A 14,593-nucleotide genomic window follows, 5' to 3' on the forward strand; every position below is an offset into this window, starting at 1 on the left:
AAATTATATTGACCATATATCAAAACTCATTGTGTTTGCTTGGTCTGTTAATTCTATAATCTAAGTTATACGGAAAACCCTCCCATTAATCGTAAATGATAGACAACGCTAAAGCTGATTTCGACAGCTTCAACACTCTTTTATAAATGTTGTCAAATAAACTCATCATAGATACCAGGATTAAATTTTGTATTTACGTCAGATGCGCGTTTCGTCTACAAAAGACGCATCAGTGACGATCGAATTCAAAAAAGTAATAAGGCCAAATAAAGTACGAAGTTGAAGAGCATTCAAGACCAAAATTACTTAAAGTTTTGCCCAAAAAAAATTTAAGGTAATGTATTCCTGAGGTAAAAAAGCTTATAATTTCAAAAATTCAAATGTTTTGTAAACAGTTAATTTATAAATATGACCATATCAAAGATAATTAATGTCAACAAAGAAGTGCGGACTACTTAACAAAATATCGCTAAAATGACAATACTACGTGACAGAAATACAGCACAAGCAAGAACAGTCAGTACAGAGAAATGCACAAATAAATGAGATCATAGTCGTTACAACATAGACTTAAAGAAAATGTTTATTCAAAGGATCGATGAGTTTATGAATACTTGAAAAGGGAGATTTCTGTTTTAGTTGATTTTGTTGAAAAATAATTTCATGAATGCAGATTCTGGTAAGTTCCAAACCATTGTAGTTGGAAGTAAAAAGTAAAATCACAAAAATACTGAACTCAGAGGAAAATCAATTCGGAAAGTCCATAATCACATGGCAAAATCAAATAACAAAACGCATCAAAAATGAATGGACAAGAACTGTCATATTCCTGACTTGGTACAGGCATTTTCAAATGTAGAAAATGGCTCTTTTTTTCAATTTTGTTCTTTTTTTCATTTTACGTGGCATTTTTCAGAAAAAATAATAAATTTAAATAAGAAAAAAAAATATATAAACGTAGACTATGTTGGTACGGATGATAAACTACATTTTATAGCTACAGGTCCATCGCTGAAAAATATTTGTATGTGTAACATGACCATTAAATGTTTTGAAATTTAAAAAAAAAAAAAAAACGATCATGTCTGAATGACATTATTAGATTCAAAATGTATTTTATATGGCTAACATTGCAGATGTACATAGAACTTGACCATCAATTAAATTTATGATAAAAACCCTTTTAAATAATCATCTGATGTTTGATGTAATCGTCTACCTGGTGGTTTTATATTGGTTGATTAGTGATTGCCTTACTCCACATCAAAACAAAAAGGCTACTGATCGCTACTTCGCGGCGATAATGGTTTAAAAAATATGCTAAATAACGATAGTTGAAAATATCTGAACTCTATAGAATTGTACTGACTGTAAGAGCACTGTTTTAATACGTTTGTTTCGTGACTTTATATATTTCTCCGTTTTTTCATGTAGAAATAAGTAATAAGCTGCATTTTTATACTTATCAATTTGTGATCGAACTGTAGTAAGGAAACTTCTGTAAAATACATTTATTTATCGATTATATTTACTTCCCTTATTGATAACTGTAAAATATAACCAGTTCTACGCTCTAAAGATTTTTACATTAAAAAGGTAGTACAATATGAAGGGACTGTTTTACATGTGATAAATCATGTGAGCTTTTAAATTGTAAAAATGGCGATACACTGGTTGTTGATATTCATTTGTTGCATAGGATTACATTTTAGTAATGCAAAATATACTCCTGATTGGGCCTCTTTGGATTCAAGACCTTTACCTAAATGGTATGACGAAACTAAATTTGGAATTTTCATAACTTGGGGTGTATTTGCTGTTCCAAGTTTCTCCTCCGAATGGTTTTGGCCACACTGGAAAGCAAAACACCCAAATCAAGATATTGTAAATTTCATGAAAAGGAATTACAAACCTGATTATACCTATGCTGACTTTGCTGCAGATTTCACAGCAGAATTTTTCGATCCAGATGAATGGGCAGATATATTTAAAGCATCAGGAGCAGGGTAAGACGTAATCTCTTAATATGGGAAATACAGAAATATCATCGACTTAATTTGCATGAAAAAAAAACCCGCTTTCAGTTGAATAGCATATACATTTAAAGGATAGCTTAACTTGGCATTAACTACGTGTACAAGATATAAAAAAAAAAAACATTTTTGAAATTTTAATAATTTCCAAACTACCCTGTATTTCTACAAAACTTGGACAGAAGCTTGTTTATCACCATTAGATAGTACAAAGAAGTAAATTTTTTTAAAACAAAATCCTGTTTATTCGTATTTTACTTATAAATGAAGTTTTATAAAGTTTTAGAATGTGTATAGCTTTCTTAAACTAGCCTGGATGTGTACCAAACTTGGTCAGAAGCTAATTTAATCTAATTTTATCTAGAAATTTAGATCTTGTTTTTTTAATTTTTATAAAAACACTAAGTTTTTCTTCCAGTAAATATTACAAACATTCTGAAGTTAAAGTTTTTAAAACATTTATTATGTTCATAATCCTTCCTGTGTTTTTTTTACCAAACTTGGACAGAAGCTTCTTACAATCAAAACATATTATCTACATAGGAATATTTGTCATAACTTGTCCCCCATTTTTGTTGAGCCTGCGACTAACGGCTAAAGTATACAGGCGACACACTGGATTACGTGAAACCCTTACACTTTTTTTTATTTACTGTTTTTACAAAGCTGCAACCTTTTCTTAATACAGACAATTGTCAACGCCATGGCTATAAAAGAAAAAGACCAACAGTATACGTAATACAACATAAAAACACTAAATACTTAGCAAAACGGAATCAATCAGCGTATTCTAGGAACAAACAAACTATTGTATAAAATAAAAATAATGGATAACCCAAATTGTACATTTTGTCAAAAAGAAGATGGAACAATTGAACACTTGTTTTGGAATTGTGAGATTGTACAAATATTTTTAAATGAAACTAAACATTGGTTTCTTTCAAATGGTATAAGTATTTCCTTTACTATTCAAAATTGTATTTTTTGAGATATCTCAAAAGCTTTTAGTAGAAATATGACCAACCTGATTTTTCTGCATATCAGATATTATATTTTTAGTTGTAAATACTTCGAGAGAAGACTTACATTATTTGGAGTGCAAAAGAAAAATACAGGACCTTTACTGTATTGAGAAACACTTTGCTGTTAAAAACAAGAAACTGGAATTTTTCGATGAAATGCGGAATACTTTCACTATATTATTTGACAGTTAAATAAATAAATGTACAATCTTTTATGTTTAAATTTGACAGAAATAGGATAGGATGTTTAAATTAAAATTCATCTCGGCAAAACTTTTTTTTATTTTTTATTTATTTTATATTTTCTCTCTAAATATCAGTTCTCTTCAATATCGGGTTTATACTGCAGAACTCACTATGATATTTTGTATCTATTCTTTCTTTTTCTACTTCAAACATATTTTTTATATATATAAATCTGTATGTTTTGTTATTTAAAATATAGTAAATTTTAAGCTATTTAGAATGTTAAGGAACATCCACATTGTTATTTCTGTTATGGTATATATTCTTATTTTATTATGTTATTTTAATGTGCAAATAACTAACAAATTCTTATATCTGCATATATATGTTATTTACTAATGGTCACGAGGTCGGGATAATGTACCGGTATTCGATGTATTCAACTAAAAAATGTACAGATTTCAATAAAATATGATAACATTTAAAAAATCAAAAAAAAAAAAAAATCAATCAAATATTTGGGGTAATCTCAGGTGCTCCGGAAGTGTTCACGGCTGTATTCAGATTTTATGAGCCTGTATGTTCGTAGTTTTGGAAAGTTCGATAAACCTTTCTGCCAATATGGGGAGCATTTATCTTTTAGTAATGTTTTGCACACCAAAATATTAAAGTAAAATACTTTATTATTTAAATCCAAAGTGAAAATATCAGTGTTTTTTTTTAACTATTTTTAGATATGTTGTTTTTACAACTAAACATGGTGGAGGATTTCCTAACTGGCCATCGTCTCATTCCTTTAACTGGAATGCAAAAGCAGTAGGACCTAACAGAGACATTGTAGGTAGGTAGAGGCTTCCCTTTATTGTATAACTAGAAAAAGTTTGTATGTCCTACATGTGGTATCTTCACATATTGATGTGTAAAAACTATTATTTGCATTGTCTCACAACAGAGCTTGGAATAAATAGAACAACTGGTAATCCTACATATTCCTTAACATCATTTACCAATGACGAGATTTTACAAAATCACAAATCTGCCCTTCTTTCTTTTGGTATCAACACCAAAGAAAACGAAGAAAATTTACCATCATTATACTGGATACCAAAACTACACAAAACTCCATATAAAGAACGATACATAGCTGGATCGTCAAAATGTTCAACTAAACATCTTTCTAAAATACTGACTACTATTCTTTCTACAGTTAAAGATGGGCTTCAAAAATATTGTGATGAGATATATTCTACCAGTGGTGTTAACCAGATGTGGATTCTCAAAAATTCGAAAGATCTACTGCTTAATCTTCGATCACAATCTTTGCAATTTTGCAGCAACATAAATACTTTTGATTTTTCCACCCTTTACACTAGTATTCCCCTTGCTCAGTTGAAAGATCGACTCCATCATCTCATTAAACAGAGCTATTTCTATACAAATGGGAATCGTAGATACAAATTTCTTGTTTTGGGTTACAATAATTCATATGTTGTGAAGAACCACACTGAATCTACCAGAAAATATACTGAAGATGATATTATCAAAATGCTGGACTTTTTGATCGACAATATATTTGCTGAGTTTGGAGGATTCATATTTCAACAGACAATCGTTATTCCAATAGGTACTAATTGTGCACCCCTACTAGCCGATTTGTTTTTGTACTCGTATAAAGCAAAATTCATTCAAACCCTTCTAAAAGACAAACAGAAAAAGCACCTTGCGAAATTCTTTAATTTCACTTTCCGACATATTGATATATTGATGTCCTATCACTGAAAAACCCATATTTCAGCCAATACTTGCATCTCATATATCCCAGTGAACTTGAAATTAAGAATACTACTGATACTAGAAGGATTTTTTCATACCTTGATCTTTTCCTCAATATTGACACAGATGAACTACTTAACACTATCTATGATGAACGGGACGATTTCAACTTCCCAATTATCAATTTCCCATTTCTCAGCAGTAACATACCCTCTGCCCCTTCGTATGGTGTTTACATATCTCAATTAATACGTTATTTTCGTGCATGTTCACACTATACGGACTTCATATACAGGGGTGTGCTCCTAACACAGAAACTGCTCCAACAAAGTTATGAGGAGGACAGATTAAAAATGACACTCCATAAATTTTACGGACACCATCACGAATTGGTTGATCCATACGATGTATCTTTGTCCAAACTAACTATGGACATTTTTACCACGTGTTAGATTGTGGTTTGTCTTTACTTCGTCTGATCTTTTTATTACCGAACGTGACTTATTCCTGAATTTGACTGTTTTGCTGAGTGTGATTTCGTATTGCTTTAAGACGTTACACGGTACTTTTCCATCCCAAATTAATTTGTTGGGAATTTGATGTTGTGTTTGTTGTTGTCATCGGATTTTGTCAAATGTCTTAACGTTTGTAGTTGTAAATCGTATTTTTTTCTGTTGTATTCGTGTGTTGTGTTGGGGATAACTACTCATCCAGTTCATTTGGTAGATTTTATTTTGGATTAACGAAATTTACACGGTATATTTGGTTTGCAGTTTGATCAGAAGAAACACCCACAAAGCTAGATAACAAATTAATTATCTAATTACTACTATAATTAAATATTAATCAGTATTATAATTTTCACTGTTATTAATATAAGTTAGATAAGTCATACAAATCTAATCTTGAATTTCATCCAAATTCTTTCTTAATTTTCGGAACACGTTTTAGAAATTTAAACGTGACGTCACTTTGGGCGTTGCATTGACTATGGCTAACAGGGCTGTGATTTTGTTATGTATTCGTTTTAATTCTAAAGCTAGTCACCATTTCAGTTTAATCATGTATATCTATTATACAGTCACTTTATAAAATTTACTGTTTACAAAACTATGTATTATTCTTGATAATAATGATGTTTTTGTCCTAGGCGGATAACCCTGGTCTCACAACCTTTTGGAACTTTTGGTCCTCGGCGATCTTCAACTTTGTAGTTGTTATGGCTTTCAAACTTTTTACATCTGAACATAGTTTTGTGTGGACGTAGCGTGCGTCTGACGATAAAAATATTTTTTAACCTGTTACCTTTTGATGGCTATTATTCGTTTGTTTCTCTGTCCTATATTTTCTCCCATTTATCTGTTTATTTATTGTAACCCTGTCGTGTAATGTTGTTATTTTAATGTTATAATTAACACTACCATTAAAGCGGTAGGTTTGGCATACCACAAAACCAGGTTCAACCCACCATTTTTTCATAAAATGTCCTGTACCAAGTCAGGAAAATAGCCATTGTTACATTATAGTTCGTTTCCGTGTGTGTTACATTTCGGTGCTGTGTCTCTGTTGTGTCGTAGTTCTCTTATATTTGTTACGTTTCCCTCAGTTTTAGTTTGTAACCCGGATTTTTTTTTCTCTATCGATTTATGAATTTTGAACAGCGGTATACTACTGTTGCCTTTATTTATCCAGTTAAAAGAGCCTGCGTCGACAAGTACTTTGATACAGGGCAATTACAATTAAACCAAAACAATAAGACGAGATGTTTTCCCTTCACTGTTTTCACTACAAATGTATTCATTTTGTCTAAAGGTGTCCATCCATGCATGTTTATACAAAAACTTACATAATGTTCCAGACGTCATCAACATAGTCTTTCAAACCAATACATAGCAGAAAATAACATTTTGATTTAATGGGTATGTGTAAAGTTGGTGGTAAATGCTTCAATAATACAATAAAGAATCTTTATGTATATTTTCAAACTGCATTAGGTTAAAACACAACAGGAGAAATTTGTCTGAACTCTATCACTGAGATTGACAATCAAATAATATCATATCTATGAATCTAATGTAAAAGGCGTTTAGCTATTTTCTTGTTGACATTTAGGAAATTGGTATTAATGGAAAATCTTTGATACCACACCCTATTACCGACTTTTACCGACTATTATCCACTATCGGTACTGCAGATGCATTACAGGTATCACAGATTAACATCTGCTGACAGGATTGTAAAATATATTGCTTAACAATAGTATTTAGAACAGCATAAAAAAACTTGTTGTACACGATAAAAACATCTATTGTTTTAATGGCAATCGGATTCGTAAAAACGTTTTTTGTTTTAATGACAATTGGAATCACATAACGGTAACAGAGTTCGGATGATTTCTGAATATTTCACTTCAAACCATTTCTAAACGGGACAAGGTAGAAATTGACATAACTCACCAATTTGTTTTTATATATATATATTTTTTTAAATTCAAAAAGTCTAACGCTGAAGATGTAAAGTCTACAGCTGAAATGTAAACCATAGCGCTGAAGATGTAAAAGAGGGACGAAAGATACCAAAGGGACAGTCAAACTCATAAATCTAAAACAAACTGACAACGCCATGGCTAAAAATGAAAAAGACAAACAGAAAAACAATAGTAAACATGACACAACATAGAAAACTAAAGAATAAACAACACGAACCCCACCAAAAACTAGGGATGATCTCAGGTGCTCCGGAAGGGTAAGCAGATCCTGCTCCACATGTGGCACACGTCGTGTTGCTTATGTGATTACACAATTTTAATCATAGTCTAATTCGGTAGGTCACATTCATGAAAGGGAAGGGAATTGTAGTTACGACGTAAGGAACATATCCGATATCATTTGTGAAACGGTTATTCCATAACGGTCAACCAACTCGTGATGGCGTCCGTAAAATTTACGAAGGGATGATTTCAACTTTACCATTTGGAACTCTTGGTTTGATAGCTTCCTTGTGAGCAGCAACCCTCTATCAAGAAAATCATGATAAGAAATGCAAGCACGGGAATATCGTATCAATTGGTAGGTATATACCCCGTATGCAGGTGCTGCTGGAATGTTACTACTTAGAGATGGAAAATTCACAATTGGAAAGCTGAAATCATCTCTTTTGTCGTAAAGTTTTGTTTTCAACAGACCCTCATTGTCAATTTCTAGATGTAAGTCAAGATATGAAGCCGACTTAACTGTATCTGTAGTATAGTGTGAACTATAGCGCCGAAGATGTAAAGTCTAAATTTGAAATGTAAAGTCTAAATTTGAAATGTAAACTATAACGCTGAAGATTTAAACTATAACGCTGAAGATGTAAATTTTATCGCTGAAGAAATAAAGTATAACACTGACAACAGGGGCTCTTTAAAAGACTTTACTTGTTTTTTTTCAGGCGATTTGGCTGAAGCGATAAGAAACAAAACGGAAATAAAGTTTGGAACATATTACTGTCTTTCCGAATGGTTTAATCCACTATATCTCAAAGATAGGGATTCAAATTTCACAACCACGAATTTTGTAAAGGTATATTTCAGTATTGTTTGTTAATATACTTGGTAGCAGGATTATAATTTAATACGCCAAACGCGCGTTTCGTCTACATATGACTCATCAGTGACGCTCAGATGAAATAGTAATAAAGTCAAACAAGTACAAAGTTGAAGAGCATATATAAGATTGATGTTTCATATAACAAAATAATAAGCGTCCATGAAGGGCATACAACGTATGTACAAATTCAATTAAGCATAACTATACATTTATCTGGGTTGCTAAGCCAAGTAATGTTGTACTTCGACCATCAAGCTCTCCATCAAAATTCAGTCTGAAAACTTGGTGTCATAATAATACTTCCACATTGTATGGTCATGTGAGTCAGTACCTTTTTACAAAACATAGACATTCTTTTTTGTTACATTTCGTGTAAAATTGAAGCAAATCAAAAGTCATTCTGTGTTTATTCAAAAGAATACTAATCTTTTTGTTTTATCATATTTTAAAAAACTTATCGTCATATCAAACTGAACTTTCATTGTTTTGTTTTTTTAGACAAAAGCCATGCCAGACCTTTATGAATTAGTAAGTAAATATAAACCAGAAATTGTATGGGCAGACACGGTGGATAATTTAGGACCTGCCTCATACTGGACATCAAAAGAATTTCTTGCTTGGTTGTACAACGAAAGGTAATATTAAATTCTTTACTCCTCATTGGTTATTATGAAATCTATTTACGCTTGTTTTATAATAACAATTCATGCTTCGGCTTCACCTCCTTTAACCTTGGCTATGCAGATTAATGTGATTAAATAGCTCTTTACTTTTCACCGTATTTATTCATCTATGGCTTTCAAAAATTTGGATTTTAACGTTCCTGGTAAAGGTAAACCTAAAAAAGTGCTTCGGACACAATACATTTAAAATTTATTTCCATTTGTAATGATAACCGTAACAAAAGTAAAAACAAATGTGTTGTCTCGGGAAGGTATAAATCATACTCTTTAAAAAAGTCTATTTAAAACTGACAATCATTTAATGATAAAACACACCAAATGAATGGACAACAACTGTCATATTCCTGACTTGGTACAGGCATTTTCAAAAGTAGAAAATGGTGGGATAACTTGGTTTTACAGCTAGCTTAACCTCTTACTCGTATGACCGTCGCAAATTCAAATCAAATGGCAAAATCAAAATTATTTTGATTTTGCCATTTGATTAAGGACTTTCCGTTTTGAATGTTCCTCGGAGTTCAGTATTTTTGTGATTTTACTTTTTACTTACAGTCCAGTTAAGGATACTGTTGTTACAAATGACCGATGGTGTCAAGAATGTTTTTGTAAACATGGAGGCTTCAAGACCTGTTCAGATAGATTCAATCCAGGTTAGTGTTTATATGGTAATTGTGACTGTTTTATCTCAGTTTATTGGCAGATACTATAGGTACACATGTATCATGGTGCTACGAGTGTAAATTCCAACTAGAAATGTTGTCGTTCTGTAGGATTGCACTGCACAAACATAATATTTTGTCAACAAGGGGTGAGGGGTGTTCAAATATTTGACAAAAGGAAACGAAATGTGAAATCCAATAGCTTTCTTGAATACCAACAGCAATAGTGATACTGAAGAATAAAAAAAAACGTAGGTAGGAAAAATGCATATCGTATAGTCGGCTATAAAAGGCCCGACTTAACAATACTTTATTCCTGTTTTGTTTAAATTATCTTACGAGACATAAGTATAAGTTGTTGCAATTTCTGTTTTTCGATGTTACTAACAGAGGGGCGAAAAAACTAGAAAGACAGTCAAACTAACATATAATTAGATATAAATAACTAATTATAATGCACCGTATGCAAGTTAATTGAATCTGGTCATTTAAAAATTTTCTTTTGTTCAACTTTTAGGTGTTTTACAGAAATTCAAATGGGAAAATTGTATGACAATAGACACACACTCATGGGGATACCGCAGAAATTCTAACATCGATGCCTATCTGAGTGTTCATGATATCATTTCAACTTTTGCATCAACAATCAGGCAAGTAAAATATCTCAATGGTCAGATTGTAAGCAGTTGTTCACTTGTGAAAACTAAATGTTTGCGGTTGATTAAAGATGCATTTACTAGTTATCTGGACTCCGCTCACCATTACCTTTTTATTAGCGGTTCTAACGAGTGAAGTCTATGGACAAACTATGTAACAAATGGAAACCAGATTAAACTTAAGGCTCACAGATGTCGACATAGGCGGGCAAACGTACTGATTCAATGAAATACAACGTCTTAACTCACATTTTTAAAAGGTTTTTAACATTTGACCATTAATAGGCATACATTTAAACACAACGATAATCATAGGCAAAGCGTGTCTCTGTGTAAAAACTCATCGACATATTTAAGATATATATATATATAATAATATTTTTAAATTTGCAAACTACATTTCACATCAAATAATACCAGTTCGTTAAAATATTGTCACTAGCGCTTTCATGCCTTCTGGCAATCTTCAGGCGACGTTTTAACATTCTGTACACCGTGTTTATTTACTTTTGCTATATATATATATATATATATATATATATATATATATATATATATATATATATATATATATATATATATATATATATATGTATATACAACTCGTCTAAACATCAACCCAACAATGTAAGATCTGTAAATTTGCTTTCGCAAAGTTTTTGTTCTTCCCTCGCCGGGATTCGAAGCCATGATTCTGAGATATCGTTACACTAAATCGCCTGCACTGTAGCCGTCCCGCTAGACCACACGACCACCTGGGCTTCCCAAAATAAAGCTTTCGGTGGCAGTGTGTTACCTTTCCTCGTCAGTTTTTTAATCTAGCGTTATACTACAGTACATGGTATATAAGGCATGGAGATGTTATTGTTACAGATCAGCTCAATTATCTATAGTAAAGGATCCTACAAATTATTGCAAGATACAGTCACAGAAAACAATTATCTTTATAAGTACGTCTGAGTCAGTGACAACTCTACAACAGATTTATACATCGGATCACCAGCAATGATGGTGATACATGGCTGTGTACATTGTGTATATACAACTCGTCTAAACATCAACCCAACAATGTTAGATCTGTAAATTTGCTTTCGCAAAGTTTTTGTTCTTCCCTCGCCGGGATTCGAACCCATGCTACAGAGATATCGTGACACCAAATCGCCTACACTGTAGCCGTCCCGCTAGACCACACGACCACCTGGGCTTCACAAAAATAAAGCTTTCGGTGGCTATATATATATATATATACAGTCATATAAGTCCTCATAGTTGTGATATTTGAATTAGAAGAGTTATAACAAATTTATGATTGAAAATACTTAATGCAATAGTTGTAAGCAAAATAAACATCACTTTTTTTAACCTTAAACACCAGACGTAGAACTCGAAATGGCACAATTGTATATTCATCAACAGACTTTCGATATAACCAACATTTATAAACTGACCATTGTTAATTAAAGCTCATAAATATTACAATGTCCCACCATTGATAAATGTTGGATTAGTCTTTTCCGTTCTAAGTATTTATTGTGGGTTCCTTGGTGGTGATGTTGCATTTATTTCTTTTCCAGAGATCTTAGTTCTTATTTGGTACGATACACTTGACAGAAGCATCTAAGAATTCAAGTATCATTATAGTCGTTACTGCTTTTAGCTTTAATGTTTATCATTGACCTTCTATTTGTGTGTGATCAGGGAAATCTATGGGAAATAACATGGATGGGAACAAATAGAACATCGTCATAATCATTGCGAAATGGGAAAGCATAAAACGCAGCATTTTTTAAAAAGTCTATCGAGTTACCGTATTCGAATGTTATCATCCGCATCTTATATTTCATTATTTAATACATTTTATAATGATATTTGTACAGGAAGTATTTTTTTTCAATTAAAACATATCTGATTCCCTTTGATGATAGTTGTGGTGGTAACATGCTAATGAATGTAGGACCAACAAAAGAGGGGAAAATCATGCCAATATTTGAAGAAAGACTTCGTCAGTTTGGCCAATGGTTGAAGATAAATGGAGAGGGAGTTTATAGCACGGTCCCATGGAGTCATCAGAAAGACACAGTAACCAAAAATATTTGGTATAAGTAATATTAAATTGCACTACACAAAAATAAAAAAAAAACAAGCGTCATATTAAATATAAATTTTACTGGTTTGTTCCTACTTTTATGGCACGAAAATGATTGTTGAAATTGAAAAAAATAATAATATATTTAATTAATTGTAAAAAAAAACCCACAGCAGAATAAAAGCGATTGTTTTGTAAAGTAGTATAAAAATAAATTAGTAGAAAGTAAAATCACAAAATTACTGAACTCAGAAACTTTCCAATCGGAAAGTCCATAATCACATGGCAAAATCAAATGCCAAACACATCAAAAACGAATGGACAAGAACTGTCATATTCCTGACTTGGTACAGGCATTTTCAAATGTAGAAAATGGTGGATTGAACCTGGTTTATAGTAGATTATTGGTGCTCTGTATAAATAAAATACTTGATATTTGATTAAATGAATCTCTTAAATATGTTACTTTTACAGGTATACTAAACGGAAAATGGAGAGTGAGGGAACTGTGGTTTATGCCTTTCTTCTCTCTTGGCCTACAGACGCACTTCTAAATTTAGGAGCACCGATCCCATCACAACAAACAGAAGTCAGCATGCTCGGTTACCCAGACAAATTTATCTGGAAAGCTGGTCAAGGAGGCCAAGGAATTCATGTCACTATACCAATTATACCGTGGAATAAACTACCATGCGAATGGGCATGGGTACTTAAACTAACACATATATCAAATTAGACTTTAAATGTATTTGGTGATAGATTTGAAAACGTCTAATCATAACTTTAATCTAGAAGCGTGTGTGAACATTTGGTGCAGGTCACTCTTACATTGTTAACCGAAGATACCTTTGGGTTACCATTTTTAATCTCGGATATATCATACCAAATGTACCCTCAGCATGCTGATCACATATGTGCGCAAAAACCTCAAAGTGTATTTGTTTTCATGATCAGAGTGTCATCTTCAGCAAAAAATTGCAAAGCTACTTCCATAATTTTTTTAATTTAGTTACATGTCTGACTCGTCATATCAATTCAAATTGTACTAAATTTTTTCAACGTAGATCTGCTGATTTTAATTTTAAAAAATGACATCAAATCTGAAGTGGTAGCGATGGAAATAATGAAAAAATGGCGATATAATATAATATCCTAGTGTTTTTGGTATTTACGAATAATTTTGTTCTATCTGTATAAATTTGCTCCAGGTCCGTTTCGTCTAATAAACAAATATTAAGATCAAAATTCGAAAAAAAAGAAAACAAAACTTTGAGAGTATACATAACACATTGAATTTAAAAAATAAATGATATAAACAAGTCTGTATACAACCTTCAACAATGTGAAAAAAAAACTACTGTTTAGTCAGCTTCAAATGTGAAACATTTCAATTTATGAAAAACAAATATGAAAGAGAGGCGAACGATACCAAAGGAACATTGAAACGCTTAGTTAAAAATAAACTGACAACGCCATTTCAAAAATAGAAAAACAGAAAAACAACAGTACACAAAACACAAAACTCAACATAGGAAACTAAGACTAAATAACACAAATTTAACCCCACTAATCACTGGAGGTGATCTCAGGTGCTCATGCAGGACAAACAGATCCTGCTCACCATGTGGCACCCGTCGTGTTGCTCATGTTAGTACAAACCCGGTAATAAGTCTATATCGGCAAATCACATTCTGGGATAATGGAACAGGATTGTAGTTACAACATGTGGAATATATTCGCTACCATCTGTGAAACGGATATTATATAACGGTCAACCAACTGGTAATGGCGGCTGTACAATTTGCGATGATAAATATAACAGACATGAACCAACGATAAACATTAAATTACAGGCTCATTACTTAGCACAAACACCTACAGAAACATGTTTTTGAGTGTTCAACT

General features: G+C 32.1%; 1 protein-coding gene across 1 annotated transcript; it reads left to right on the forward strand.

The window, feature by feature from the left end:
- Nucleotides 1-1,338: 1,338 nt before the first annotated feature.
- On the forward strand, nucleotides 1,339-14,090 carry LOC139523994 (alpha-L-fucosidase-like). The gene is made up of 8 exons (XM_071318496.1): nucleotides 1,339-2,006; nucleotides 3,976-4,082; nucleotides 8,447-8,577; nucleotides 9,103-9,239; nucleotides 9,840-9,937; nucleotides 10,464-10,596; nucleotides 12,528-12,698; nucleotides 13,163-14,090. The coding sequence occupies exons 1-8, from the start codon at nucleotides 1,660-1,662 to the stop codon at nucleotides 13,422-13,424; spliced, it is 1,386 nt and encodes a 461-aa protein (XP_071174597.1). The 5' UTR covers nucleotides 1,339-1,659; the 3' UTR covers nucleotides 13,425-14,090.
- The last annotated feature ends 503 nt before the right edge of the window (nucleotides 14,091-14,593 follow it).

Source organism: Mytilus edulis, chromosome 1, assembly GCF_963676685.1.
Source record: "Mytilus edulis chromosome 1, xbMytEdul2.2, whole genome shotgun sequence".
Lineage (NCBI taxonomy): Eukaryota > Metazoa > Mollusca > Bivalvia > Mytilida > Mytilidae > Mytilus > Mytilus edulis.

Bases quoted from the DNA above. Each gene is read 5' to 3' on its own strand.
- LOC139523994 (XM_071318496.1), top strand. From the start codon at position 1,660: ATGGCGATACACTGGTTGTTGATATTCATTTGTTGCATAGGATTACAT. The intron at 9,938-10,463 runs GTTAGTGTTTAT...TTCAACTTTTAG, and splicing joins TTCAGATAGATTCAATCCAG to GTGTTTTACAGAAATTCAAA. The intron at 10,597-12,527 runs GCAAGTAAAATA...CTTTGATGATAG, and splicing joins ACTTTTGCATCAACAATCAG to TTGTGGTGGTAACATGCTAA.